Source organism: Carassius auratus, chromosome 23 (assembly GCF_003368295.1).
Source record: "Carassius auratus strain Wakin chromosome 23, ASM336829v1, whole genome shotgun sequence".
In the NCBI taxonomy this organism is placed as follows: Eukaryota; Metazoa; Chordata; class Actinopteri; order Cypriniformes; family Cyprinidae; genus Carassius; species Carassius auratus.
In genome coordinates, this window is record NC_039265.1 from 5,120,280 (window position 1) to 5,145,144 (window position 24,865).

A 24,865-nucleotide genomic window follows, 5' to 3' on the forward strand; every position below is an offset into this window, starting at 1 on the left:
TCAAAAATACAAAAATACTTTTTATGTGCAAAAAAAAAAAAACGACGACGACCATTTTAAAAATGTTGTCTCCTCCGAGTCACCCTGGTGTAAAATTACGCTTGAACCCTGATCATTCCAATCTATCATGACTACAGTCTGCGTTTCATGTAAGTGACCAGCACTCTTCACAAAAAGTTCATTTCTAAATTAGTTTTTAGAATCGCTAATTAAATGAACTTCAAACTACAAATGACTCAGTCTGAAGGACTTTATTTATCCACAGACTGAACAGGTTTTACTCATCCTTTAACTGAAATCTACAGATGCATTATTGAGTTGGTATTTTTACACAATTAAAAAAGAAAGAAAAAGAAAAGATGTGTGCTGTTCTACAATGTTATGTTTGACTAACTGTGCATCAAGGGATGACTTCTCTCTGCTACAGCTTTCTTACAGGTTTCTACACTTGTGATTGGTTTATCTGCCAGAAAACTGATCCCCTGGTTTACTGCTGGTCTCTTATAAACTTGGTTGCAAATAATCTGGTGATGAGACCCAGCACACTCACAAGATGTACAACAGAAAACAAACAACAAGTGTAAATGGTTGGGCTCAGGCAAAGATGGTCTCCTCTCTCCTCTTCTTGGTGAGGATGGTGCCGGGCTTGTGCTGGGCGTCTGGGTGATTGGCCAGCTCCGGGGGGCAGGTGGACACGGGACTCTCTAAGATGGCCTGTTTCAGGTCGTAGAAAACAGAAGAGTCTTCTTTGGTCAGGAAGGTCATCGCCATACCACTCTTTCCAGCACGACCCGTTCGGCCAATACGATGGATATAGTCTGAGAAAAGAAACAGTTAAAAATGAATCCTCCAAATCGAAACGTGAAACAGGAAGTCTCTTGATATTTGATATAACGATTTGACAGTTCTAAAGGGTAAAGGATAAAAAGTGTCCGAATAGGGCTGAAGATGCTGAACTCACCCTCAATGTTCTTGGCCATGTCGTAGTTGAGGACCATGGAGACGTCCTGGATGTCGATACCTCTGCCTGCCACATCTGTGGCCACCAGGATGTCCTTAGCTCCCGCCTTTAGGTTGGACAGAGCGAACTCTCTCTGTTCCTGACCTTTACCTCCGTGAAGTGTACAAGCGTTGTACTGCAGGACAGAAGCAAACAAAGATTTATAGTTTCTGACGGAGAGATGCTTCTAGAAAGCATCACGGACATTAATACTTACTCCAATCTTCTCCAAAGACTTAGCCAGCACGTCACAACCCTTCTTCTGGTTAACGAAGATGATGATGGGCGGCTCGAAGCCACTTGCCAAAACATCCAGCAGCTTCTTCCTGTTTACCACGCAAGAACATTTGAGAGAAAAGGTAAGTACATTTCTGACAACAACTTCCACTCGATTGGTTACAGTTGATGTGCACGCTGACCTCTTTTCACCCTCGGACATGAGGATGACCTTCTGCTCCACCCTCTCGTGAGGTTTGCCTGCAGAGCCGATGTACACCACCGCAGGCCGGCGGAGGTAGCTTCTGGCCAAACGCTCCACTGCAGGAGGCATGGTGGCCGTAAACATGACCGTCTGAAAAAACATGAGGAAGGACGTGCAATTAAAGGTTATCGTAGGAGGAAAAAAGAAACTTCGTAATTCATGGTTCACTGTCAGCTATTTCCTGTAAAACCATGGGAACTGGTGATATCTGTTACCTGTCTGTATTTGTGTTTGCCTGACTCAAAGTTCTGCATCATTTTTTCGGGGTCCTCCGCATCATCCGTGTCTGGCTTCTGATTGGTCACAGGAATGTACTCCAGAATCTTCTGGACGTCGGGTTCAAAGCCCATGTCAATCATTCTGTCGGCTTCGTCCAGGACCACATACGTGCATCTGCTCAGGACGAGGTAGCGGTTTTCCAACACGTCGATCAAACGACCGGGTGTAGCTATGACAATCTGAGGATGAGGGGCAAAACATCAGATCTACAACTAGAATGAGGTCTTCCAGTATTATTAATGAATGAATGAATTATTCATATATATATATATATACATGTGTGTGTGTGTGTGTATGTATGTATATATCTTAGGGGTGTAACGGTACGGACCGTTTCGGTACAGGGCTTTCGGTACGATGCACGTGTGTACCGAATGACTGAATGCAATATTTTGTATGCGGAACATATAAATTTTCGTGTTTCCAAACGAACATATTAAGTGGCGGAAGTCTCCGCGTTCAGCGCAAATCCTGCCCTGCAGCTGAAAGCCCTGCGACACACTGGATGCGTGGCGCAAGCGTCTCAGCTGCGTGGCGTGTCTGTTTTTAATTCGGCTCCCATGTTAACAGGTTAGAGCATGCAGACTGCCTGCGTGAGACGTGCGTCTCAGGTGCGGCTGGAACCGCACGGAAATAGCGTGCATGCTAGAAATGGAACCGACGCCTATTTTTCACGCGACATGTGCGCGTGTCGGAAGCGTTTCAAGGCAAAATATACTAGGAAAATATGTTTATATGTCATTTTGTACACAAATACATGGCTATTACTTCATGACACTTTGATGTTTGAAAGTCTATGGGTTGGCATAAATTCAGATATAAATGTAATTTAATAAATAAATAAATAATCGATTTTCAAATATTGCATCTGTCAAACATTGTCTATTTTGCCATCAATACTGTTGACGGTGTTCTTTATCAGTAGGCTTTATATTTATGTTCAACATGAAATCTAGATATTGTTGTCGTGAAGACAAACGAAATCTGAGCAGGTCTAAAAACTGAAACTGTTGATGCTGCAACTTTACACTTTGGAAAAGTGATATATATATATAAGAGATTATTTGCAGCTACATAACTCAAATATCATGTTTTTTTTTTTTTGTCTTACATTCCAATTAATATCAACCAAACTGCAGTTGGGTTGTTTTCATTAAATGATAATAAATAAACAGCTAACTTACACAATAAAAACATAAAAAATATATATATTTGATGCAAAGCTGAATGTTTAGGATCATTATCACATGATCATTTAGAAATCATTTTAATATGATGATTCATTATCAAAGTTGGAAACAGTTCTGCTGCTTAATACTTTTTCAGAACATGTGATACTTTTTTAGGATACTTTGATGAATAAAAAGTAAAAAAAAAAAAAAAAAGGAGCTATGTTTTTAAAATATAAATATTTTGTAATAATAATATACACTACTGGTCAGTAATTTGGGGTCAGTCATTTATTTATTTATTTCTTTTTTAAAATAAAATCAATACTTTTATTCAGCAAGGATGTGTTAAATTGATTTTTATTTTGAATAAATCCAGTTCTTTTTAACCTTTTATTCATCAAATATATTTGACAGCAGAACTGTTTCAAACACTCATAATAAATCAGAATATTAGTTGAATAATAGCTGTAATGTGTTTTTTTTTCTCCAAGTAACATTTCTTCTTTGTGGTTTTACTTTATACTAAACCTGCCACTAACATAAAAAAATGTATCATTATGAATAATCAATGACAATTTAGAAATAAGATGAAAGGGATCACGCTCTCACCTCACAACCCATCCTGAGTTTGAAGCCTTGATCCTCTCTGGATATTCCACCGATCACAGCCACTGTCCGGATCCCCAGCGGTTTGCCGAATTTAATGGTCTCCTCCTCGATCTGCTGTGCCAGCTCACGAGTGGGGGCCAGAATGACGGCATACGGTCCCTGATCTGAGTCCTCGATCCTACAGTCACAAACACATACAGAGTTTCCCACATTAGATCTGATTCCACACAAGGGTTGGCATATAAGAGCGTGACAGAGAAAAGTGAGCTCTCACCTGTCAATCTTAGGCAGAGTGGTGATCCAGACCAATAAAGGAATGAGGAAGGCGGCAGTTTTACCACTCCCAGTCTCAGCCACACCAATGATGTCACGGTTCTGTAGACCAATAGGAATTGCTTGCCTCTGGATAGGTGTGGGATCCTGACAAAGAATAAAAATGTATAGAATATACATTTTTAATATATTCAAAGCATTTACATTGATGCCATGACACAACAAGCCGTTTTAAACACATGCTGAACAATCTAAACCTAAACATGGCAATTGAGAAGCACACCAAACAAACACTACTGACCTTATAGCCACACTTTTCGATGACCTCCAGAATGTGTGGCGGCAGTGAGTACTCCTTCCAGTTGCGGATGGGGTTGGGGATCTTTCCTCCTTTGGTCGTGATGCTGTAGTCCTCTCTAAAGATTCTCCAGTCTCTGTCTGTCATCTCATCCATCTTCTTCTGAGACCAGTGCCGGTCGTCCCAGCGCTGCTTGGCCTCCTTCTTTCGGACCTTCTTCAGCCTCAGTCTGTCAAATACAGAACATTTAATAGCATGCTAGCTGTGAAAATTTGATTATGCTAATAATGCTTATTTTAGGGAATTTTTTTAGTAAATATTGGGGGGGGGGGGGGTCAACATCTAGTATTCACAATTAAAAAATATAAAACAGGTTGGGCATGCAAAAAACTGCGGTCTAATTTTTCTCCTTTTTTTAATAAAATAAGTCTCTTGTGCTCACCAAGCCTTCAGTAAAACAGTATTACAATCTTTCAATTTAAAAAACTTTCTATTGTAATATATTGAAAAATGCAATTTATTTCTGCAATGAATACCTGAGTTTTCAGCATCGTTACTCCAGTCTTTTGCGTCACATGATCCATCAGAAATCATTCTAATATGATGTTTGGTGCACAAGAAGCATTCCTTATTATCATCAATGTTAAAAACTTGTGTGTGTGTGCATAAGAACAGAATTTATTTGAAACAGAAAACCTTGGTAACATTATAAATGTTTTTTACTGTCATTTCTGACCTATTTAATTCATCCTTGCTAAACAGAAATTTTCAATAGAAAAAAACAAACTCTTGGTAATGGCAGTGTACATACAATCCATCAATCTGAAATGTAACGTGTGGGACTTACTCCTCTTGCTCCTTCTCTTCAAGGGTCCGTCTCTTCTCCATCAGGTCTCCGTAGAATCGGGACTGATCTCTCTTCTGCTGCTTGAGGTCGATGCCGGCGATGAAGCCCCGGCCGTACAGCTGAACCTGATGCTTTTCTTTATAACTAAACACATAAACAGAGCTGTCAAACCTGTGTTCTTGTACTGTCAAGTAATGCTTTAGCTTCTGTATCATATATACTAAAGTAATATGTACAATCCAACTGGCTAAACATTTGCAGACCTAAAAAGAGTTACCTAAGGCAGGTAAGATCAAATACAATGCAGTAAAATACATAAAATATTCAGGACTTTTATGTGCAAACATCAGTGCAGTTATTTCTGGCGTCTCATGAGATGCTCACATTGGATTGTAGTCGGTTGATGTGTCTTCAGACGCATCCCACTCAAAGACAAACTTCCTGTCATTCAGATGGCGTGTACGTCGCCGTTTCTTCATACCACCAAGATAACGCTCCTAAAGAGAAAATAAATAAGCATTAGTTCACCATTCGTCAAAAAGACACATAACCACATAATGAAAGAATTATGCAAAGATGATTATTCTGATGGCAGACACTACATTTACAAATTTATTTCATCAATTTTTCTGGAGCCACGGTTTGCTGTGCTTATTCCCAAAGGGACATTTAGTAACAGTTCACTTATGCTTAATGATTTTCCCACCTGCCACGTTCAGCTTATTGCCAAACTGTTTATGTACACTGTAAAAATGTATTTAAATACAGATTACTGGACTACATTTTACAAGAAAATACCATTTCAGTTTTTCTAGTTGGAAACTTCACTTTTAATATAAATTGAAACTAGCTGTGTCTTTTTAATAATTTGTTAAATTTACGAACATTAAGTGCAATTGTTACAATTCTGTGCAATCTAGTATTTCCACATTTTACGCTATAATCTCTATAAACTCTATAATCAAGATTAAATGAAGATTTATCCTGGGAAACAATCAGGCAATCTGAGGGTTAAAAATAGTCCAAATTAATTTTTAGCAATGTATATTACTAATAGAAAAAAATGTAGTTTTTCTATATTTGCACAACAGGAAATTTACAAAATATTTTCTTGGAACATGATCTTTACTTAATATCCTAATGATTTTTGGCATAAAATAAATATTTATAATTTTTTTACCAAAGGTATTTTTTGGCTATTTCTAAAAATATACGACTCGTTATATATAATTAATTTGAGTAAAAATGTGTTTTCTTTACCAAAAAAGATAATAATAATAATAATATCTGATGTATTAAGTGTCCCCAATAGCTGAGTACTTGCATTGTAACTAGATGTTAACATAGTATGTAACCACAGTATAAGTACAATTTGATACATAATATCTACAGCTCTAATGTTTGTGTAACTACACATATGTAACAACCTACTGAATGGTTTGTGGATCCCATCTCCACCTCAGATCAAATGGTTCCAATTACTCTCGTACATATTGTTGTTACAAAATGTAGTTATATGTCATGTTACACATTTGTACTTACTGTACACAAACCATCCTGAGGGGTTGTTAAATGCTAGTAGTTACAGAAATATTACAGGTCTAGATACTATGTACTAATGTGTACTTACACTGTGGTTACATACTACATACATATCTAGTTACTTTCTATCTATCTATTGATATCTGTATCTGTATCTATAACTAAACTGCAAATGTGCCACATATCCAGGTCGTCAGAGAGAATGAGTTCACTGGCTAATTATAAACATGATTATGAGTTGATCCCTTGTCATTTGAGATGTGACTTAAAGCTTAAAAATGGTTGGGAATAAGTATGTAAAATTATTTATTTAAAAACAACCGTAATTTTCTATAAATCTACGTAAGTGATGGAGGCTTCCAGGTAAGTAGATTCTCTGCAGCTTTCTCGTCTCTGCTCTGTTGCTTTGACTCGATTGTAGTGCGTTCTCAGTGATTTGCGGGTCTGGGGTTGATTTCATGTGCAAGGTAAACTGTCTAAGAAATGCATGCCCAAGCAGAAAAATGCACTGTTGCTGCCAGATCTCAATTGCCAAAAATTATACTGTGTTTGATGCAAAACTAACTCACCTAAATCATATGAAAAAAAAAAATCATAACGGTTTATTTTCATGCTTTCTCAAGCAGAGCAAATTTTGATAGTCTTCTAAAAACATATCTGATCATAGACATTGTTGAAGCTGATGTCAACAAACCTAAGTAGTAAATAAAATAAAAAAGGTTTAAAAATATATATCAGGAAAAAAGTATTCTATATTAAATTTATTCTGTCATTTACTCACCTTCATGTCGTTTCAAACCTTTCTTTTGTGGAACATGTTTTGGTTACCAATAACTTTCAATGTATGAACAAAAAATACTGAGATGTTTCTCAAATCATCATCTTTTACGTTCCAGAGTTTATGTTAGGCTGTTGAAGCCTAAATGTGTAATAAATTTTGTTTAATCAAATAAAATAGTTCTTTCTTAAGCTAATTTTTTTTGGTCTACTTAATACTTTCTCCTTTAACCCAAAAAATGCTTAAAATAATTTTTTATGGGTATTTTCACAGTCAAATTTATTACTGAAATTTAATTGAAACATGTTATTAATTAGATTTAGGGCTGCAACAACTAATTGATCAAATTGATTATTATCGATAATGAAAATCGTAGACAACGATTCTCATTATTGATTAGTCGGGTCTGCCCAGAGTGCACGTCCAACTTCAGCCAGTCGCATCAAATTTCAGCACTGAATAGAGTGGTACAGCATTGCGTCAGCAGCCCAAAAGGTTGTGGGTTTGATTCCAAGGGAACACATTAGATAAAAAATATTAGCCTAAATGCAGTTTAAGTCGCTTTGAATAAAAGCGTCTGCTAAATGCATAAATGTAAGTATATGTAACATGAGAAATCTTTATTTTAAGCTTCAAGCTGATGTGTAATGGCCTGCCCTGCCCGTCACTATGACAGATACGCGTGTCCTCAGCGAAAAAAGCCCCACCTTTCAGTTAACAGTCATATCCATCTGTAAATGTCACAAATTCACTCATCACTTCTGCATAAAGGCCCGTCCTGACAGTCTGCGTAAAGTTGAAAAGTGCACGCAACGCGTGTTCTTGCAGAGCATTACTGATGTTATTCATCTTTATTATCTTAATTGTTTTATTTTTTGATCTAGAGATTGAAACTATATTCTACGTAGCCTAGAGTGATTAACAAATTTATCAAAACAAATTCATGTAAGGTTTTTAACCAATTCTGTAAGTTTTGTACCATTGCTGCTCTTGTTATTTAGTAGTTACCAAAATAATTTTAAGCTTTCTGTATTGGTTAGACCTCCAATATGCGTAAACTCTTCAATAACAGTGGCAAGCTATTTTTAGTCCTATAATATAATTATTGCTGTTATCTGTGAAAGAAATCAGAAAGAAATAGTCAAGTGCTTTGTTTTTTTATTCAGGTACATTAGTCAAAAAGTACATAAACAATATCAGCAAGCATGTGAGCCGTTATCAAAGGCAAAGGAGGCCATTTTTGTTATTATGTAAATAAATACTATTTAGTTGTTTCAGTTTGTTATCTGTGCAAAAATTACAATAACATTTTTTTGATTTTTTTCTTTTGGCAGATTCCTAAAATATGTGTGTTTTGTCTTATGACAGGTGGTTAAGCACTGTATGTGTTTCTTAGCATTCGGTTGGCAAATTAGTTATTTCTAATTTTAATTAGGTCTTTGGGCAGAATGTGGAAAAGTGTTTTTTTGTCAGTAAAATTAAAATAAAGAAAATAGGGGTTTTAATCCAATTCATCGATTAATAGAAAAAATTATAATCGGACAACTAATCGATTATCAAAATAATCGCTAGTTGCAGCCCTAATTAGATCATACATTTTAATCAACTGACATCCCTAATGTATAAATGTACATCCATATGGATCACTGGTGCTCCACTGTATGTTATCAGGTTAACTTTTCTGCTTGACACAGTCTGCTAACTACTAATCAGTGTGATTCTGTATCAGTTAATGAAATAGTGACAGGTAAAATTCTGTGTAATCTAAGAAAAATGTCATGTTTTTTTCCTATACCCTCTATGTTGTGCAATGAATGAAATGTTTAATACCAATTTCTTTTCTGTAATGGTTGCTCTCAGCCAGGAGATTGATCTAAAGTGGTTAGTGTTTTCTCCAGCTGAGAATGGGAAGACAATGTAGGACTCTTCACCTTTATGGCCTGCAGCTCTTTTCCTTTGTCTTTCTCTTCTCTAATTTTCTGACGCCCATCGTCTTCATCATTCCCATTGTTCTCTCTTTCCATCCGCTCCCTTCTTTCCCGCCGTTCTCTCTCCTGAGGATCCTCTGCAAGTTGGATTGAGTAAGATGATAAGAAAAGAGAGGAACTGAACATGGTATAATCATGTTTCTACAGTTGCTGCTTTAGTCCTGCCTCTCACCTAACATCTTCCTGCCGATGTCCTGAAATATTCTCCGTTTCTTCCTCTCCTCGTCCAGCTGTCTGCGGCGTTCCTCTGTCTGCTGCTCCCTCCGTCTGATGGCCTCAGCTTCTCGCTCCGCTTTAGACAAGAACTTGGGCTGCAACAGGAACAAATGTTTAGGAAAAACAACAACAGCGGGATGCATTTTCATGAATATAAAAAAAGATCTCCTCACCTTAGATTCTGCCTCTTCTTCTGCTTTCTTCTTAGCAAGCAGCTCTTCAAGAGAAAGAGGCTGTACCTTCTCTTTCTTCTCATTTTCCTCCTCTTCCTCTTTTTTTACATCCTTCTCCTTCTTTATTTTCAAATCCTTGGATTTAGGAGAAGTGCTCCTGGGAGGAAAAAACATTAAACCGTATTAAAGTCATCATGAAATCAACATTGATAATACTTCTTTTCATGGAATATTGCAGTGTTCATAATCCATTTATCGGCACATCATCAGTTTTTCTTTAATTCATACGCCCATTTTTTTCTCATTTGAGAATCCCTTGGATATATGTCACAATGATTTCGACTTGTATTTAATGCAGATTTGTATTTAATGTTGCTACTTATTTATTTTTCGGCATCATATTTTGTGTGTCAGAGATTCTGTTATAGTAACAATGTCATAATATTATATTTCCTTAAAAGTAAAATCAAAACTTTTAACTATGTTCAATGCATAACAAAAGTTATCAAGTTGATAGGATCAATAAATATAAAGTCATAAAGCACTTGCATCAGGTCATCTTGTCATTCGCACTGTTCGGCCCTAAAAAGATTTCTGAGGCGAGACTGATTCAGACCTTGATTTTTTGGACCGGTCTTTGTCCCGTCTGTCCCGGTCTCTTTCTCTGTCTTTGCGGCTCCTGTCTCTGTCTCTGTCCTTGTCTCGGTCTCGTTCTTTGTCTTTTAAACGACGATCTCTACACACAGAGAAGAAGAGTTCATGCATTAGAGTACAGACACATTATAGCACTGATCTGAGAAGAACAGTATAACCCTACACACCGCTCAAGAGATTTGGACCGGCTGCGGGAGCGCTTGCGTTCACGGGATCGGTGTCGTTTGCGTTCCCTGCCCGGAGACACCTTCCGATCACGATCCCTGGAGCGAGACCGACTGCGCTTCCGGGACTCCCGCTCCTTTCCCGCGGCGTCCGGCTCCTTCTTATCAGACGAGTCTCCCGCCATCTGGAGAGAGGAGAGAAGAGAGGAGAGAAGAGGGGAGATAGAGGTAGGAGAGAGAGGAGAGAGAGAGAGAGAGAGAGGAGAGGGAAGAGAGAGAGGAGAGAGGAGAGGAGAGAAGAGAGAGAGAGGAGAGAAGACAGAGAGAGAGGAGAGAAGACAGAGATAGAGAGAGAGAGAGAGAGAGAGAGAGAGAGAGAGAGAGAGAGAGAGAGAGAGGAGAGAAGACAGAGAGAGAGGAGAGAAGACAGAGAGAGAGGAGAGAAGACAGAGAGAGAGGAGAGAAGACAGAGAGAGAGAGAGAGAGAGAGAGAGAGAGGATTTTGACTTTTGAATTGAAGTCAAACGAAACTCTCAGTTTCATTACACTATTTAACAATTCAACTTATGATAATAATTGGAAAGGAATAAATTTAGCAATTAAACATATTAATGACATTTTTGAAAATATAGCAAAAAAGGCTCATTTAAATGAAACAACCACATATAAACACAAAAATAGAGCTAAACAAAAACCTTCTGAAAAGTGGTTTGACCATGAATGTAAAACAATAAGACAAGAGCTACGATTCATTTCAAATCAAAAACACAAAGATCCGGTCAACTTAGAGTTACGCTCTAAACACTCTGAACTCCTGAAACAATACAAAAACACTGTGAGACAGAAGAAGCTGGACTATTATAACAACACACTTCAACAGATGGAAAACTCAATTGATCAGGGTCAGTTCTGGAGCATGTGGAACAGTCTGAACAAGACAAAACCACAAGAGTTAGCCATACAAGATGGTCAGATCTGGAAGGATCACTTTGAGAAGCTCTATACACCTCAAACTGACCCTCTGAATAACCCCAACCAATTAAAAGTCCTCCAAAAGTTGAATGCTCTTGAATCATGTATCAAAAACAACCAAAATCCACTAGATTATCCAATAACCCAACAAGAACTGAGTGAAAAACTGAAATCCCTCAAATGTCAGAAATCCTGTGGCCCTGACAACATAAAGAATGAGATGCTTAAAAACAGCTCCCCTGAACTGCAAACTGCATTACTCAAACTTTTTAATTTGATTTTGAGTTCAGGTGTTTTTCCTGAGGTCTGGAACACAGGATTCATCTCTCCCATCTTTAAAAGTGGAGACAAAACCGATCCTAATAACTACAGAGGGATCTGTGTAACCAGTAATTTAGGAAAAGTGTTTTGCTCTATAGTCAACTCTCGGATTTCATCTTTCTTAAAGCAGCACAATGTCATCAGCAAATCTCAGATCGGCTTCCTCCCTAAACATCGGACCACTGACCATATTCACACACTACACACGCTCATAAATGAACATGTACACCAGAAGAAAGAGGGGAAAATATTTGCATGCTTTATAGATTTTAAGAAGGCTTTTGACTCTATCTGGCATAATGGACTATTTTATAAAATCATTCAAAGTGGCATAGGGGGTAAAATATATGACTTAATTAAAAACATGTATAACCAAAATAAATGTGCAGTAAAAATTGGGCAGCAAAGGACAGAGTATTTTCCTCAACAGCGAGGAGTGAGACAGGGCTGCTGCCTCAGCCCGACCTTATTTAACATCTATATCAATGAACTGGCAGATCTTCTGGACCAGTCCAACAGTCCAGGACTACAATTACATGATACAGAGGTCAAATATCTACTGTATGCAGACGACTTACTAATTCTGTCTAAAACACCGCAAGATCTCCAGAACAACCTCGACATTTTAACTAAATACTGCCAGGATTGGGCCTTAGACATCAACATCCCAAAAACTAAGATTATGATATTTCAGAAAAAGCCCAGAAATCTAGAACATAAACATCTATTCACATTAAACAACACCACACTTCAACATACTTTACACTATACTTATCTTGGTCTGGTTTTAACTCCCACTGGAAATTTCAAATTGGCAATTAAAACATTACTTATAAAAGCCCGCAGGGCACTACACGCTATACGAATGAAATTATTTAAAATAAACATCCCCATCAGAATCTGGACCAAGATCTTTGATAGTGTGATTCTGCCCATCGCCCTGTATGGAAGCGAGATCTGGGGTCCAGCGAGTAACTCCAGCCATAAAGACTGGAACAAACACCCTTTAGAAGCTCTGCATGTGGAGTTCTGCAGAAGCATCCTTCACATGCACAGAAACACTCCTAATAACGCCTGCAGAGCCGAGTTAGGCCGTCTTCCCCTAAACCTCATCATTAAAAAAAGAGTTTTAAAGTTCTGGATCCACTTAAACTCTAGTTCAGAAGATTCTCTTCATTATAAAGCACTAAAAACACAAAAAAAGAGTGCTCAAAGTAATCTTTGTGTAATGGTATCAGAGCTAACTAACAAAGCACTCGATATCACCAATCCTGAAAAACATAGAAGAATCAAAGAGATTATGAATGAAGAGAAGGAGACATACATACAGTATTGGAAAGAACAAACCAAAGAGCAAAGTCGCCTCCAGTGTTATCTGAAACTCAACAGAGAGTACAGTATGGCTGACTATCTGCTCTCAGTCAGGAATATAACACACAGACAGTTACTGACCAAGTACAGACTGAGTGACCACCAGCTGGCCATAGAGAGAGGACGACACAGAAAGAGCTGGTTACCCAGAGAAGAGCGAGTGTGTGACGAGTGTAGATCAGGATCAGTCGAGACGGAGGAGCACTTCCTCCTCCACTGTGATAAATACACATCTCTGAGAGGCTCACTGTACAGTCAAATACAGCACAACACTCCTGAGTTCCAGTCACTCAGTGAACATGAAAAATTAAAAATATTACTGGGTGAAGGACCTGCTTCCTCTGTGGTAGCACATTATATTTACAAATGCCACAAACTAAGAGGTAAAGAGTGAACACATCTACATTAGAAGTACCATCAATGTTTATGAAAATGTATATAGATTTATTTTGCATGTATTTTATTCTATTTTTTTTTTTTTTTTTCTTATGGATATATATGAATTTTTGTTTTGTTTGTTTCTATTCTGCTATGTACAATGCTTTGGCAATATGTACCTTTGTATGTCATGCCAATAAAGCAATATGAATTGAATTGAAAATTGAGAGGAGAGAAGACAGAGAGAGAGAGAGAGAGGAGAGAAGAGAGAGAGAGAGGAGAGAAGACAGAGATAGAGATAGATAGAGAGAGAGAGAGAGAGAGAGAGAGAGAGAGAGAGAGGAGAGGGAAGAGAGGGGTTGACTGATGACGAGGTTTGTTGACGTTTACACCAAGGCTGCGTAAGTGTCAGATCATACGCACTTACATTTTAAAAAATATTTTTGTTTTCCAAAACGGTACAGTATTTATTTATCAAGATTTACCAGATTATTATCTAGACATATTTGACAGGAAAGGGCATTTTGTTTAGGAGAAATAATTAGTAACATTTAAGTCTAATCGAAAACATTAATTCATGGCTAAACAAGGTAACGTTAACTAGAGTATAAACTTTACATGTGCAATAATATTCCACAGCCGGATATTATTGCAGGTCTAATGTTATATTAGTTACAGAGTTATAATAATATCGTTTACTTCACACTGAATCTGCGCAGCAATGAGCACAGCAAATAAACAAAACCTTTAGAAACCAGACACAAATTACTATAACGAGTAAAATCAAGTTATTAGAACAGTAATAATCAGAAGCCTTTACTTACCTTGAAATATCAAAAATCGAGTCACTTACGAAGCCTCTGCGTTTCACTGAGACGCGGTTACGATTGGCGTCAACACATGACGGACTTCCGGTGGGAGAGTCTTCTGGAAACTTCTTTTAGGTTTAATGTTGTATGTTAACTCCTCTCAAAGGCGCATTACCGCCACCTAGTAGACTGTATAATAAATAACATCAAAGGAGAGGTGGAGAGAAATAAAAAAAGTGTTTTTCAAAAAATATTTTTCTCACGCGCCCGTGAGTCCCGCGGAGCTGGCCCGGGCTGGCTTTCACTATCTGGGCTACGGTGACACGGTGCAGTGCTTAATCCAGTTGAATGCTTTCCTATTCTGTGCAATGTTGTATTTAAACCAGTGTGACCCATTCTCAGATAACACCTCCTCCCTTGGGCTTCTACCCTTACTCGTGCTTGTGACTATACTTGCTGTGGGGGATTATGGGAAATGTAGTCTAAAAAACGACGACGACTATAATAATAATAAAAAAATAAACCAAAATTTGTAACATGTAAAATAAAAATTGAAAGTAGTTGATGTTAACAGCGCTTGACTGATTATTTTGGTTGAGTGAAAGGTTAATGGGAGATGAAGCTTAATAAAAATATATAGCCTATATATATATATATATATATATATATATATATATATATATATATATATATATTAGAATGAAATGTCTATAACAATAACCTGAAATACTATGAGCTTTTTACTTTAACCCAAAATATTTATTTTATCTTTTAATTCGTTTTGTGCTTTTATCCATTTTCTTTAAAATAATAATAATAACAACAACAATAATAAACTACGCAACATTTTGTAACGTTAAACTGAATGTACGGTAGTTTAGGTAAATGTTTCGTCAACAGTCTTCTTTGGATGAGGGAAAGGTTAAGGCCTACTTTGAAACAACCTGAATTGTCTATTGTTATTATTATTATTATAATTATTATTATTATTATTTTAAATAACAAAAATACATAATTATGACAAAAATGAGACAAATATTTGAATTCCAACTATATAAAATCTAAATATGTACAGGGGATAGGTATGTTCATGTGAAAGAGACAATCATCATGAAGGGCGTCTATTGTATGAGCTCTATTCAGGGCTTGGCCACAGCGCAGATCATTTTAACTGCTGCGTATTCTGGAAATGTGCGCGCTTTAGTGAACGCGCTCTGTCACTGGTGATGACAGGCTATATGGCCAGCGGAGGGGGGGCTGAGGCACACTTCAACAGTCCACTATGGGAGCACAGCAGGATGAGGGGAGATCGTGGACATGAGCGCGAGAGCAGCACGCGGATCGGGATGCGGAGTGAGGAGGAGAGACTCCAGACTTTCCAAAACTGGCCCGCGGACGCGCCCGTGAGTCCCGCGGAGCTGGCCCGGGCTGGCTTTCACTATCTGGGCTACGGTGACACGGTGCAGTGCTTCTGCTGCGAGGGGATCCTGAGGTACTGGGTCCACGGAGACACTCCGCGGGGTGAGCACGAGAGGCACTTCCCCGCGTGCGGCTTGATGATGGGCAGGGATGTGGGCAATGTCCCGCTGGGCTCTCCGGACTCAGTGGACGGGCAGCTCTTGAGTCAGCTGCAGCGGCTGACCGTGGATGAGCAGGTGTTGTCTGGACAGGCGGTGTACCCAGAGATGGAGTCGCAGGACAACAGGCTGTCCTCTTACCAGAACTGGCCCCCGGGAGCATCGGTGCAGCCAGACGCGCTCGCGCAGGCCGGCTTCTTCTACACAGGTGCGTCCCAGACTGAAGCTGTTTTGAGAGCTAAGCGAAGTAATTGAAATGAAACTCCACAGGAAATTATGATTTCATGGGATTTTCTGTGGTTTCCCCTCGGTGCGGAAGAGAAAGTTTCTTGCTTCTGTTTTGTGCCACCACAATCACGCGCTGGCAGTCACGCGCGCTGTGAATGAACGGAACGAACCAGAGAGCGCGCGAGCAGCCGCGTATTATTATGATGATGCGAATAAAACTAAATTCATATCCAGTACAGATATGTTAACTTATAAAGTGTCAAAATATGAACAATCACGTTCATTTAGGCCTATAATAACATTCTTTGAAAATTTAAATGAATTTAAAACGGACCTATTTAAATAAGGCCGTTTACTGTTGTGTCGGAACTTTATAAAAGTAGATTAGAAATTACTTCGAGCCAGGAGGGATTGTAGAGTTTTCATTTTAGGGGGCTCAGCCCCCAATGAGGGTATAATAATAAAATAATAATAATAATAAATAGCCTAAATGTTTGACTAATAGGATGGTATACCCTTCTAAACTTATTGCAGTATTCCGTGTTGCATAGATGGGTTAACATTCTAGTAGGCTACTGAATAAGCCAGTCTTCCTGATCTCTCCCTCCCTCCCTCTCTCTCTCTCTCTCTCTCTCTCTCTCACACACACACACACACACACACACACACACACACACACACACACACACACTTAACCAAAGTTTCACTGCATTTCTAGTACAAACCTCATTCTTTAGCTCAAATATGCTCTAACTTCTTTGCCACATGCACTGTAATATGTTTTATATTTAAAGTAAAATTTTCAAATGAAAATAGCAACATGATCGATTTATAAAGTATGGTATTAAGCCCCCCTAAAAATGGCCTATAGTGACGCCCATGCTTGGATTTTCAGTTCGCAATTCTAGAGAAAAGACTCTTTTTGCAGGATTAAATATATTTTCTGCATTGAATCTGTTAAATGTAATGTGTTTTTAGAAGATGGTAATGATTGTGTGATTCCTAGGTCATGGAGACAATGTGAAGTGTTTCTTCTGTGATGGTGGCCTCAGGAACTGGGAACCGGGAGATGACCCTTGGCAGGAACACGCCAAATGGTTTCCTCAGTGAGTTTCTGTTTCTGTTGTTTTTTTCTTTTTCGCCTGAAATGTCAGTTTCAAAATCAGTCTGATGGAAGGCCTACACTGATTTCTAAGGAGAATGACTTCTGTTTCTTTTTTCAAGTTCCCCTAATAATGTCCAAGAGTAGGCCTACCTTTGATTAGCGGATACGAAATTCAGCGAAAAGGGCCAATTGCTTTACAGAAACAATGCACATGCACAGCTATATAGAATCAATTAATCAATTCTGACTTTATGGCTTGCAATCCTTTTTTTTCTAAGAATTGAAAGGTAAGAGGTCTAAATTTTGAGATTACATCACCCTTTTTATTATTTTATGATGAAAATGGGCTTCAATTGTCTCCAAGTCACAATAATATGAAGTCACAAAAACACAAAAAAACAAAACAATTTCAGCACACAGGAAGGTTTAATTCCACAATAGCTAAGTACAATACAAAGCAATTAGTGAATACTAAAGAGAGATTTTGTATATTCAAATCTAAACTGTTTCATATCAGATTGATGTTGTTTTGCTGTTTTTAGTGCCTGTGTACTTATTAATAACATGATCTATGTGCTTCCAAAGATGTGAATATTTGCTTCAATCCAGAGGACGGGAATATGTGAGCAATGTCCAGCAGTCTTACTTCAACATGAATGAGAGCGTGGTAAGAAATAATGATGCACCTAATCATCAGCTTAAGGTTCATTTGACAGCTATATTTGCAAGATTGCTATAGATTTGAAATGTTTTTCTTTCTTTTTAAAGGGTGGGTCTCCGTCATCAACTGCAGGAAGCATTACATCAGGCAAGTCAATCCAAAAGAACGTACTCTAAGGTGTTACAGTGCAGGGGTTTTCAAATGTTTCAATAAAAAAGACAGTTTCATTTGATCTTTTGATGTATGGAGCCAATTACTGTGTAGAAAATCATAAAAGAGAGAATATAAATATTCAATTTTCAATTAATTTCAAATGTATTTGTACAGCTTATTGCTTAAAAGTAGCATTGATCAAAATAAAACCATTTAATTGGTAATAAAGAAAATTGGTAATTTTCACAAAACTATATTCAGATACATGTCTTGCTTCTTTCAGAATACATTAGTAATATTATTTTATCTCAAAATTCCCAAGGGCCCATTAGCACACCCCACTGTGGCCCTTGGGGGCGTCTACAGGCCCCTATTTGAAAACCCTTGACTTGACATATTTCCTTCAATTCTTATGTCCTGAAAAATGTTTTTGTATTTAGTGCTTGTGTTATATGGATAAACAGAGTTTTATGTGTGCTTATTACACAGTGCTCTAGAATACTTGATTCTGATTGGTCACTCACAGCATTCAGCACTCAAATATTTCTGAATATAATAACCATTGTCCATGATATGGAAATCAGTGATTCCTACATAGCTGTATGTGTATAATGTCTGTAAAACAATCAAATAACCCCAAATAAGTATTTACTGTATTTATTTCTGAGGGTGTGTAATAAGCAGGAAATATCAGGTTGCATTTTATGTTCCTCAGGAGCTGCTATTATTATTATTATTCCAGCTCTCACAATGTTTCTCATCAGGCAAAGGACCTTCTCTTCTTCTCTTTCCTAACGAACTAACAATGATGGTGATCAGTGTTACCCTAACAAAGCCTTCTGTGATGCAGTGTTGCAGTTTTAAATGAATGTGTGCTGCTGGTAAACAAACATTCTTTGCATAAACCACTGAATAAATTACTGCAGCAGCAATATCTTGCTTTGCGTAACACATCATACACACAAGCTCTTTTTATACTTCTACTTGTGAGGACCTGGAAGAGACTTAGTCTCTAAATCAAGCATATTACCACACACTTACAGTAAAGGATAAGTTTACCCCAAAATGAACATTTGGTGAAAATGTACTCACTCTCAGGCCACCCAAGGTATAGATGAGTTTGTTTCTACATCAGATTTAAAGAAATGTAGCATTACATCACTTGCTCACCAATGTATCCTCTGCAGTGAATGGGTGCCGTCAGAATGAGAGTTCACACAGCTGATAAAAACATCACAATAATCCACACCACTCCAGTCCATCAGTCAGTGTCTACTGAATAATAGTCCTATGTCCATTATATTGTTTTCTGCAGTGAAATTGCTATTTATAGATTCTCATTCTGACGGCACCCATCCACTGCATAGGATCTATTGGTGAGCAAGTGATTTAATGCTACATTTCTCCAAATCTGTGCTGTTCTGAACTCATATGCATCTTGAATAGCCTGAGGGTGAGTACATTTTAAGCAAATATTGATTATTATGTACACAATATTCCTTTAAATCATTTTTAGATTTTAATAAAAAACCGGTTAGGCCCATTTATGAACATTTTTACTAGTGATAATGTTCTCACTATGAATATTTTAGTAAATGTGGCCCTCACCAGAGAAGTGCACAGTCTCTGTTACGCATGCACTCATGTTCCTGTGTGCTGTCCCGCTGGCAGAGGTGCTGGGTGGGCAGAACTCAGTGGCGGCAGCCATGTTGTCCCCTGTGGTGCAGGCGGTGCTGCAGATGGGTTTCCAGCACTCGCTAGTGGAGGGTCTGGTGCAGTCACGCTACCTGCTCACCGGCTCACACTACACCTCAGTCTCTGACCTGGTGAGCGACGTCCTGCAGGCCGAGGAGGAGGAAAGACAGACGGAGGAGCCCAGACCAGGTCGGTCAAAGCAAATCTCAATTATCCTGAAGGATGCAATTGACCAATGAATTTAATGCAGAGGAAAACAAGGGATACACTTACAGCTTTTACACTGTCATGTACTGTATAAAGGTTTTAAAATACCTCTTTTTTAATTAAAAACATTTTGGAGAGTTACTGTACAGAAGTTTTTTTTTTCTTTTTTCCTGAAGCATCTGTATGTTGTTAAAAACAACAGTAAAATCCATTGAACGCACTGTACGTTATCCCTTACAGCTTCATTTTCATTCCTGTCAAAAATTAAATATAATGCTACCGTGACTAGATAAAGAAGGAGATATTTCATCCTTAAATGAAAATTCAGGTATTATTTACTCTAGTGTTGTTGATGTCGCATGCCCTTCTTCTTTTTTGGACCACAAAGAGAGAGAGAGAGAGAGAGAGAGAGAGAGAGAGAGAAACATGTCCTGGTCACGCTTGTCTATATCAAAGCAACAAACAGAGAAAGGAAATTTGGAAACGGATTAGTATATAATGACATAATTTAAATTTGTGAACTTGTCTTTTAATTTTCTGATAATGTGTGCCATGCATTCCTCTAACATGTGGATGTTTGTTCCCTCAGAGACTGTGAGGAGGCAGAGAACACCAAGAACGCAGGTCTCAGACAGGGAGAAAGGTTCATATTAACACGCTCTTGTGGCACTTTTAAAGTGTGTGTGTGTGTGTGTGTGTTTGGGTATATCCTAATCTTCTCTCCATCTAGTAGCTTCAAGGATGAAACAGATCATACTATCAATCATCTCATCTGACCCAGACTGATCTGAAATGTCCTAACTTGCTCATTTGTGTGTGTTTTCCAGTGCGATCAGACCTGAGTCCAGAGGAACAGCTGCGACAGCTTCAGGAAGAGAGGACCTGTAAGGTCTGCATGGACAAACTCGTCTCTATGGTCTTCATCCCGTGTGGTCACCTGGTCGTCTGCACCGACTGCGCAGGCAGTCTGCGCCACTGCCCCATATGCAGGGCAGTCATCCGGGGAAGTGTGCGAGCATTCATGTCATGAAGCGCAAACACATGTTCATACACTGCATGGTACAACCGTGTCATTAGCAAGAATTATACTGCACTCGGGATATATAGTGAAAAATACTCAATAAATGTTTCAAATAGCTTCCAAATCAGCATCAGTGCTCTGAAACATAGACATATTGCATGATATTTGGCTATACATTAAAGCTTCAGGGTCCAGAAGTCCACTTCACATCTAAAGTCTAATTTAATACATTTGAGAAAAAAAAAATGTTTTGCATGCTTGTAAGTTGTGGACAAAGTTGATTTTGTGTCATGCCAAAGGGAGCAGCTTTTTGTACATTTTAAATCTTAAAAATATATAAAAATGAATTTTTGTATGGCAGTTTATAAGAGACCATATTGTAGAACAATATTTTATTATTGCTGTATTAACATTGCACTTCTATTTTTATTAAAAAACAATTTGCATTGCACATCTTTGTCAAAGCTCTGCTTCTGTTACATATTAACCCTCATACTGAGTTCCAGTAGTTTTGACACGTAGAAAATTTTCTTTTTTGAAAATGATGTTTTCGCATTGGACTAACACCTACAGACTTTACTCAAAGAGGGTGTAACACAAACAAGACATGTAGTCAGTAGATGAAAAGCATACTTTTATTAACAAACATCTATTTACACTCTGGTCAGCAAACGTGTCGATGGACAGGCAGTCAATAAAGAACTATGGAGAAGAGACCAAACACAGAATAGAGAGACAAAAACACCTGTAAAAAGAGATGAGGGGAGAGGTGTCGTTCTGTTTCTCCTTATAACACTTCTGCAGCAGACTACCATTGCTGGAGTATGCTGAAGATCCTAAACTCTACAAATACAAAAGAGAGGGGTAGAAAAGGCAGTTTTCCTGGTCCATACACTCGAGTTGTCTTGTACAGAAAGACATTGAACACTAGGGGGCAGGACAGATCCATGACCATTATGAGGATCCAACAACGTTGAACAAGATAACTGTAAGTCGTTATTAAGCTGAAAACGGTAGTTTATGACATTTAGTTCATTGCTAATTGATAAGGCCTCCCCAAACTCCAACATTTAAAGGATAAGTTCATCTAATTATTCATCATTCACTCACCCTTATGTTGATGCAAAACTGCTGATTTACTTACTTCTGAGGAGCACAAAAGAAGATGTTCTGTAGAATGTTCAAGCTGCTCTTTTCCAACAACAAAAGCACAAAGCTAATACAGGACTTCAGATGACTTTGAAGATACAGTAGTCATATGCAATCTTAAAAATAAAGGTGTCAAAAGGGGGTTGACGTAAAAACAGAACAGTTCTTTAAAGAACCTTTTTTTTTCTTAGTACAGAACAATATCTATTACACAAAAGGTTCCATGGAACTCTTCATGGAACCCCAGATGCCAATACAGAACCTTTATTGCTAAGAGTGACCACTTTTATGGCGCTTTCTTTCATTGGAAAATGAGCAACATGAGCATTTTTCAAAAGTTCACCTTTTGGCATTTCAAACGGAATAAGAAAGACTTAAAAGCAATAGCAACATCCAGGCCACGAGCACCCAAAATGCTGCCCATACAGTACACAAGTCTCGTGATATGAAACATCTGGGATAACAAGCAACTATCAGACAATGAAAGTACTGACCTTTGGCCTTCACATCTCAGTTTGGAAAGAAATACACAGTCCCTCTCTTCAAAACATGTCACACACACTATGATACATGTCAGGTCAGTCATTTGTGCTTTGAGGTTTATGTTTCCAGTAAACAGCTACAGTAGCTCTGCATCTACAGTGAAAGACATTGACAGCCACTCAACCGCTACTCATATTCACAGAAAGACATGCTGACGATTTGTTCACAAACTAATATTTGATCACAAAAGCACCATTCAGATGAAAGAACCGTTTTCTGTTTCGTAACATCAGCCAGTCCTGTTATAATACCAACTGAGGTTATGTAATAAGTGTACTGCCAGTGACTACCAGAGGAAGGCCAAAACTAGTTTCTGTTCGATCTAAAGGCTGATGCAAACACACTGTGCAATAAATGAGGATTATTAACATTAAAAACACAGACAACATGCACAGTATCCCCAAAAATGCAATTGCATTAGATGCAAATCAATTAATAAGCATCTGAAAACAAATCAGCCAGACAACTGAATAACTATTATACATTGTTTCATGTGATTTAAGTGTCTAAATACAGCGATTGAGGGTTCACTGCATATAAATCAAGTCTTAAAGCAAAACAAAAAAGACTAAAACTGAATTTTACAGTGAATTATGAGAATGGTACATCAAACTATGACACAAAAGAGCTCTAATTGTTTCTTGTATTTATATTTTACACTTCCTTTGCTTCTATTTTTGACTGCCACGGGTCAATTTGTTGTTGTTTTTTTATGTTTTCCTCCTCTCTGCTCCCTGCTCGGTCTGACTGTGCAGATCCTAAACACATTATATTTGGCCCTCCTGCACACACACAAACACAGAGCTGGAACTGCTGAACCTCAACATCTGACCTCCTCTTGAATAACTCAAACGCATGGACCACACACCACACCAACAAAATAATGGGTCTTTTTGTTTCGATATGTTTTACATCCACTTGTAAGAGCGTCTAAATGAGGCAGCTGGAGCGATGTGCCGGAGCGTCTGATGGAGCAGCTGGGTTTTGTCCAGTTCTCCAGAAATGGCTGATTTAGGGACGATTAGGTAGCGTTTTAAACAGAGGAGAGGCGGGAGGTGAGGAGCAGAGAGGAGGAATGGGCAGAGCGCCTCTTCTTCACAACACACTTTCATTTACGAAGACCTGAAAAACACATAGAGAAATGTTATTAGAGTCAACCAGTATATCAGCCTAACAGATCACTTTGGCACTGATATTGGCCTGTTTTCCCACCTGAAATATTGGTATTAGTAAAATCCACTTTCAATCTACCTCTAATTACAGTACTACATGTTCAGATTTACTTGTGCATGTGCACACACACACAAACACACACCTGCTTGGTGATTTATTAAACTCCCTGTGATGGTGAAACGCTTGTGTATCTAGAGACAGGACAAGTACTTTGCTCATTTGCAACTAGTCTGATTAAACTGTCATGAAAAATGTCCCTGGGGCAAATATAATGTGTTTAGCACCTCCATGTACACATATTGAAAAGGCTTCTTCTGCACACACTCATTACAGAGTTTGCATAATTTAAGGCTTATTGAAACGAGGCCAGGACCTGTCTCGGAGGAACCACTCCACTGATCCAAATTTCCCACATCAAAACCACGATAAATCTCATACTGTAAGATCGAGGGTATATTGCAGCAGGCAGAAGGAGATCAAGACCCTTTCTGTCATAAAAGCATTTACAGAGGGATTTATAGTCCCCCTCTACATGAGATGAACAGGCTTGTCCCTCTGTCAGAACTTTCTTCTCTGGAGTTAAACGCAAGTAGGTCTATAATACCTCGAGCATTTACATTAATAACAATGGCTGTTGCTCAAAAGGTCCCCTGGAAGCATGTGACCCCCGTGTTGCTGTCTCTGCTTGAGGGCACTTCACGGTTCGGAGGTAATGTCTTTCAGCCAATCACCTGAGCCATAACTGTCATGTGACAAATCACTCCGGAGCCACAGGAAAATGACATCCTGACCCACTGACTGGTTGATAAATCCACAAGAACACACACACACACACACACACAATCCCAAAGACTTCAGTAGTCACTAAACTGTGACTGAAGTCAGCTAAGAAAAGGTATAATGTATGTATAATGCTTAAGAGAAAGATAAAACTATCTTAAAATAATACAATAGTTTATTTTTTAATTAATATATTTATGTAATTACATTGTTATCGATATATTTATTTTTAAAGGCTTTTTTTGTTT

The 24,865-nt window shown here is 38.2% G+C and overlaps 3 protein-coding genes across 5 annotated transcripts in view; 1 reads left to right on the forward strand and 2 right to left on the reverse strand.

Moving 5' to 3' along the window:
* Window positions 1-236: 236 nt before the first annotated feature.
* On the reverse strand, window positions 237-14,514 carry ddx23 (DEAD (Asp-Glu-Ala-Asp) box polypeptide 23). Its single transcript, XM_026199365.1, has 16 exons — window positions 14,341-14,514; window positions 10,478-10,659; window positions 10,273-10,392; window positions 9,657-9,813; window positions 9,440-9,578; window positions 9,211-9,344; window positions 5,344-5,456; window positions 4,960-5,103; window positions 4,116-4,341; window positions 3,816-3,961; window positions 3,542-3,719; window positions 1,697-1,939; window positions 1,420-1,571; window positions 1,218-1,326; window positions 962-1,136; window positions 237-818 (listed from the first exon to the last, which is right to left on the reverse strand). Exons 2-16 carry the CDS (start codon window positions 10,657-10,659, stop codon window positions 595-597), a joined length of 2,442 nt encoding a protein of 813 aa, XP_026055150.1. The 5' UTR covers window positions 14,341-14,514; the 3' UTR covers window positions 237-594.
* Window positions 13,850-21,159, forward strand: birc7 (baculoviral IAP repeat containing 7). 2 transcript variants are annotated; one of them, XM_026199367.1, is made up of 8 exons: window positions 13,850-13,917; window positions 15,559-16,110; window positions 17,137-17,236; window positions 17,821-17,902; window positions 18,004-18,043; window positions 19,721-19,933; window positions 20,541-20,594; window positions 20,779-21,159. In XM_026199367.1, the coding sequence occupies exons 2-8, from the start codon at window positions 15,564-15,566 to the stop codon at window positions 20,979-20,981; spliced, it is 1,239 nt and encodes a 412-aa protein (XP_026055152.1). In that variant the 5' UTR covers window positions 13,850-13,917; window positions 15,559-15,563; the 3' UTR covers window positions 20,982-21,159. The 2 variants fall into 2 exon arrangements, with proteins under 2 accessions (XP_026055152.1, XP_026055151.1); XM_026199366.1 differs by lacking the exon at window positions 13,850-13,917 and having other exon boundaries at window positions 15,384-16,110.
* Window positions 21,160-21,585: 426 nt separating this feature from the next.
* Window positions 21,586-24,865, reverse strand: part of nkain4 (sodium/potassium transporting ATPase interacting 4) — a 59,935-nt gene continuing 56,655 nt past the window's right edge. For both annotated transcript variants that reach the window (XM_026199369.1, XM_026199368.1), the window contains one exon: window positions 21,586-23,786. In XM_026199369.1, the coding sequence (XP_026055154.1) occupies window positions 23,773-23,786 (14 nt within the window). In that variant the 3' untranslated portion in view covers window positions 21,586-23,772. The remainder of the gene's footprint in view (window positions 23,787-24,865) is intronic.

What these genes read in the sequence shown, in the direction of transcription:
- ddx23 (XM_026199365.1), bottom strand. Translation starts at nt 10,659, where the DNA reads ATGGCGGGAGACTCGTCTGATAAGAAGGAGCCGGACGCCGCGGGAAAG. An exon ending in CGGTCCAAATCTCTTGAGCG is followed by an intron (nt 10,393 to 10,477) that starts GTGTGTAGGGTT and finishes CTCTGTGTGTAG; the next exon opens with AGATCGTCGTTTAAAAGACA. An exon ending in GACCGGTCCAAAAAATCAAG is followed by an intron (nt 9,814 to 10,272) that starts GTCTGAATCAGT and finishes TTTTCCTCCCAG; the next exon opens with GAGCACTTCTCCTAAATCCA.
- birc7 (XM_026199366.1), top strand. Translation starts at nt 15,552, where the DNA reads ATGACAGGCTATATGGCCAGCGGAGGGGGGGCTGAGGCACACTTCAAC. An exon ending in CACGCCAAATGGTTTCCTCA is followed by an intron (nt 17,237 to 17,820) that starts GTGAGTTTCTGT and finishes GTGCTTCCAAAG; the next exon opens with ATGTGAATATTTGCTTCAAT. An exon ending in GACGGAGGAGCCCAGACCAG is followed by an intron (nt 19,934 to 20,540) that starts GTCGGTCAAAGC and finishes TTGTTCCCTCAG; the next exon opens with AGACTGTGAGGAGGCAGAGA.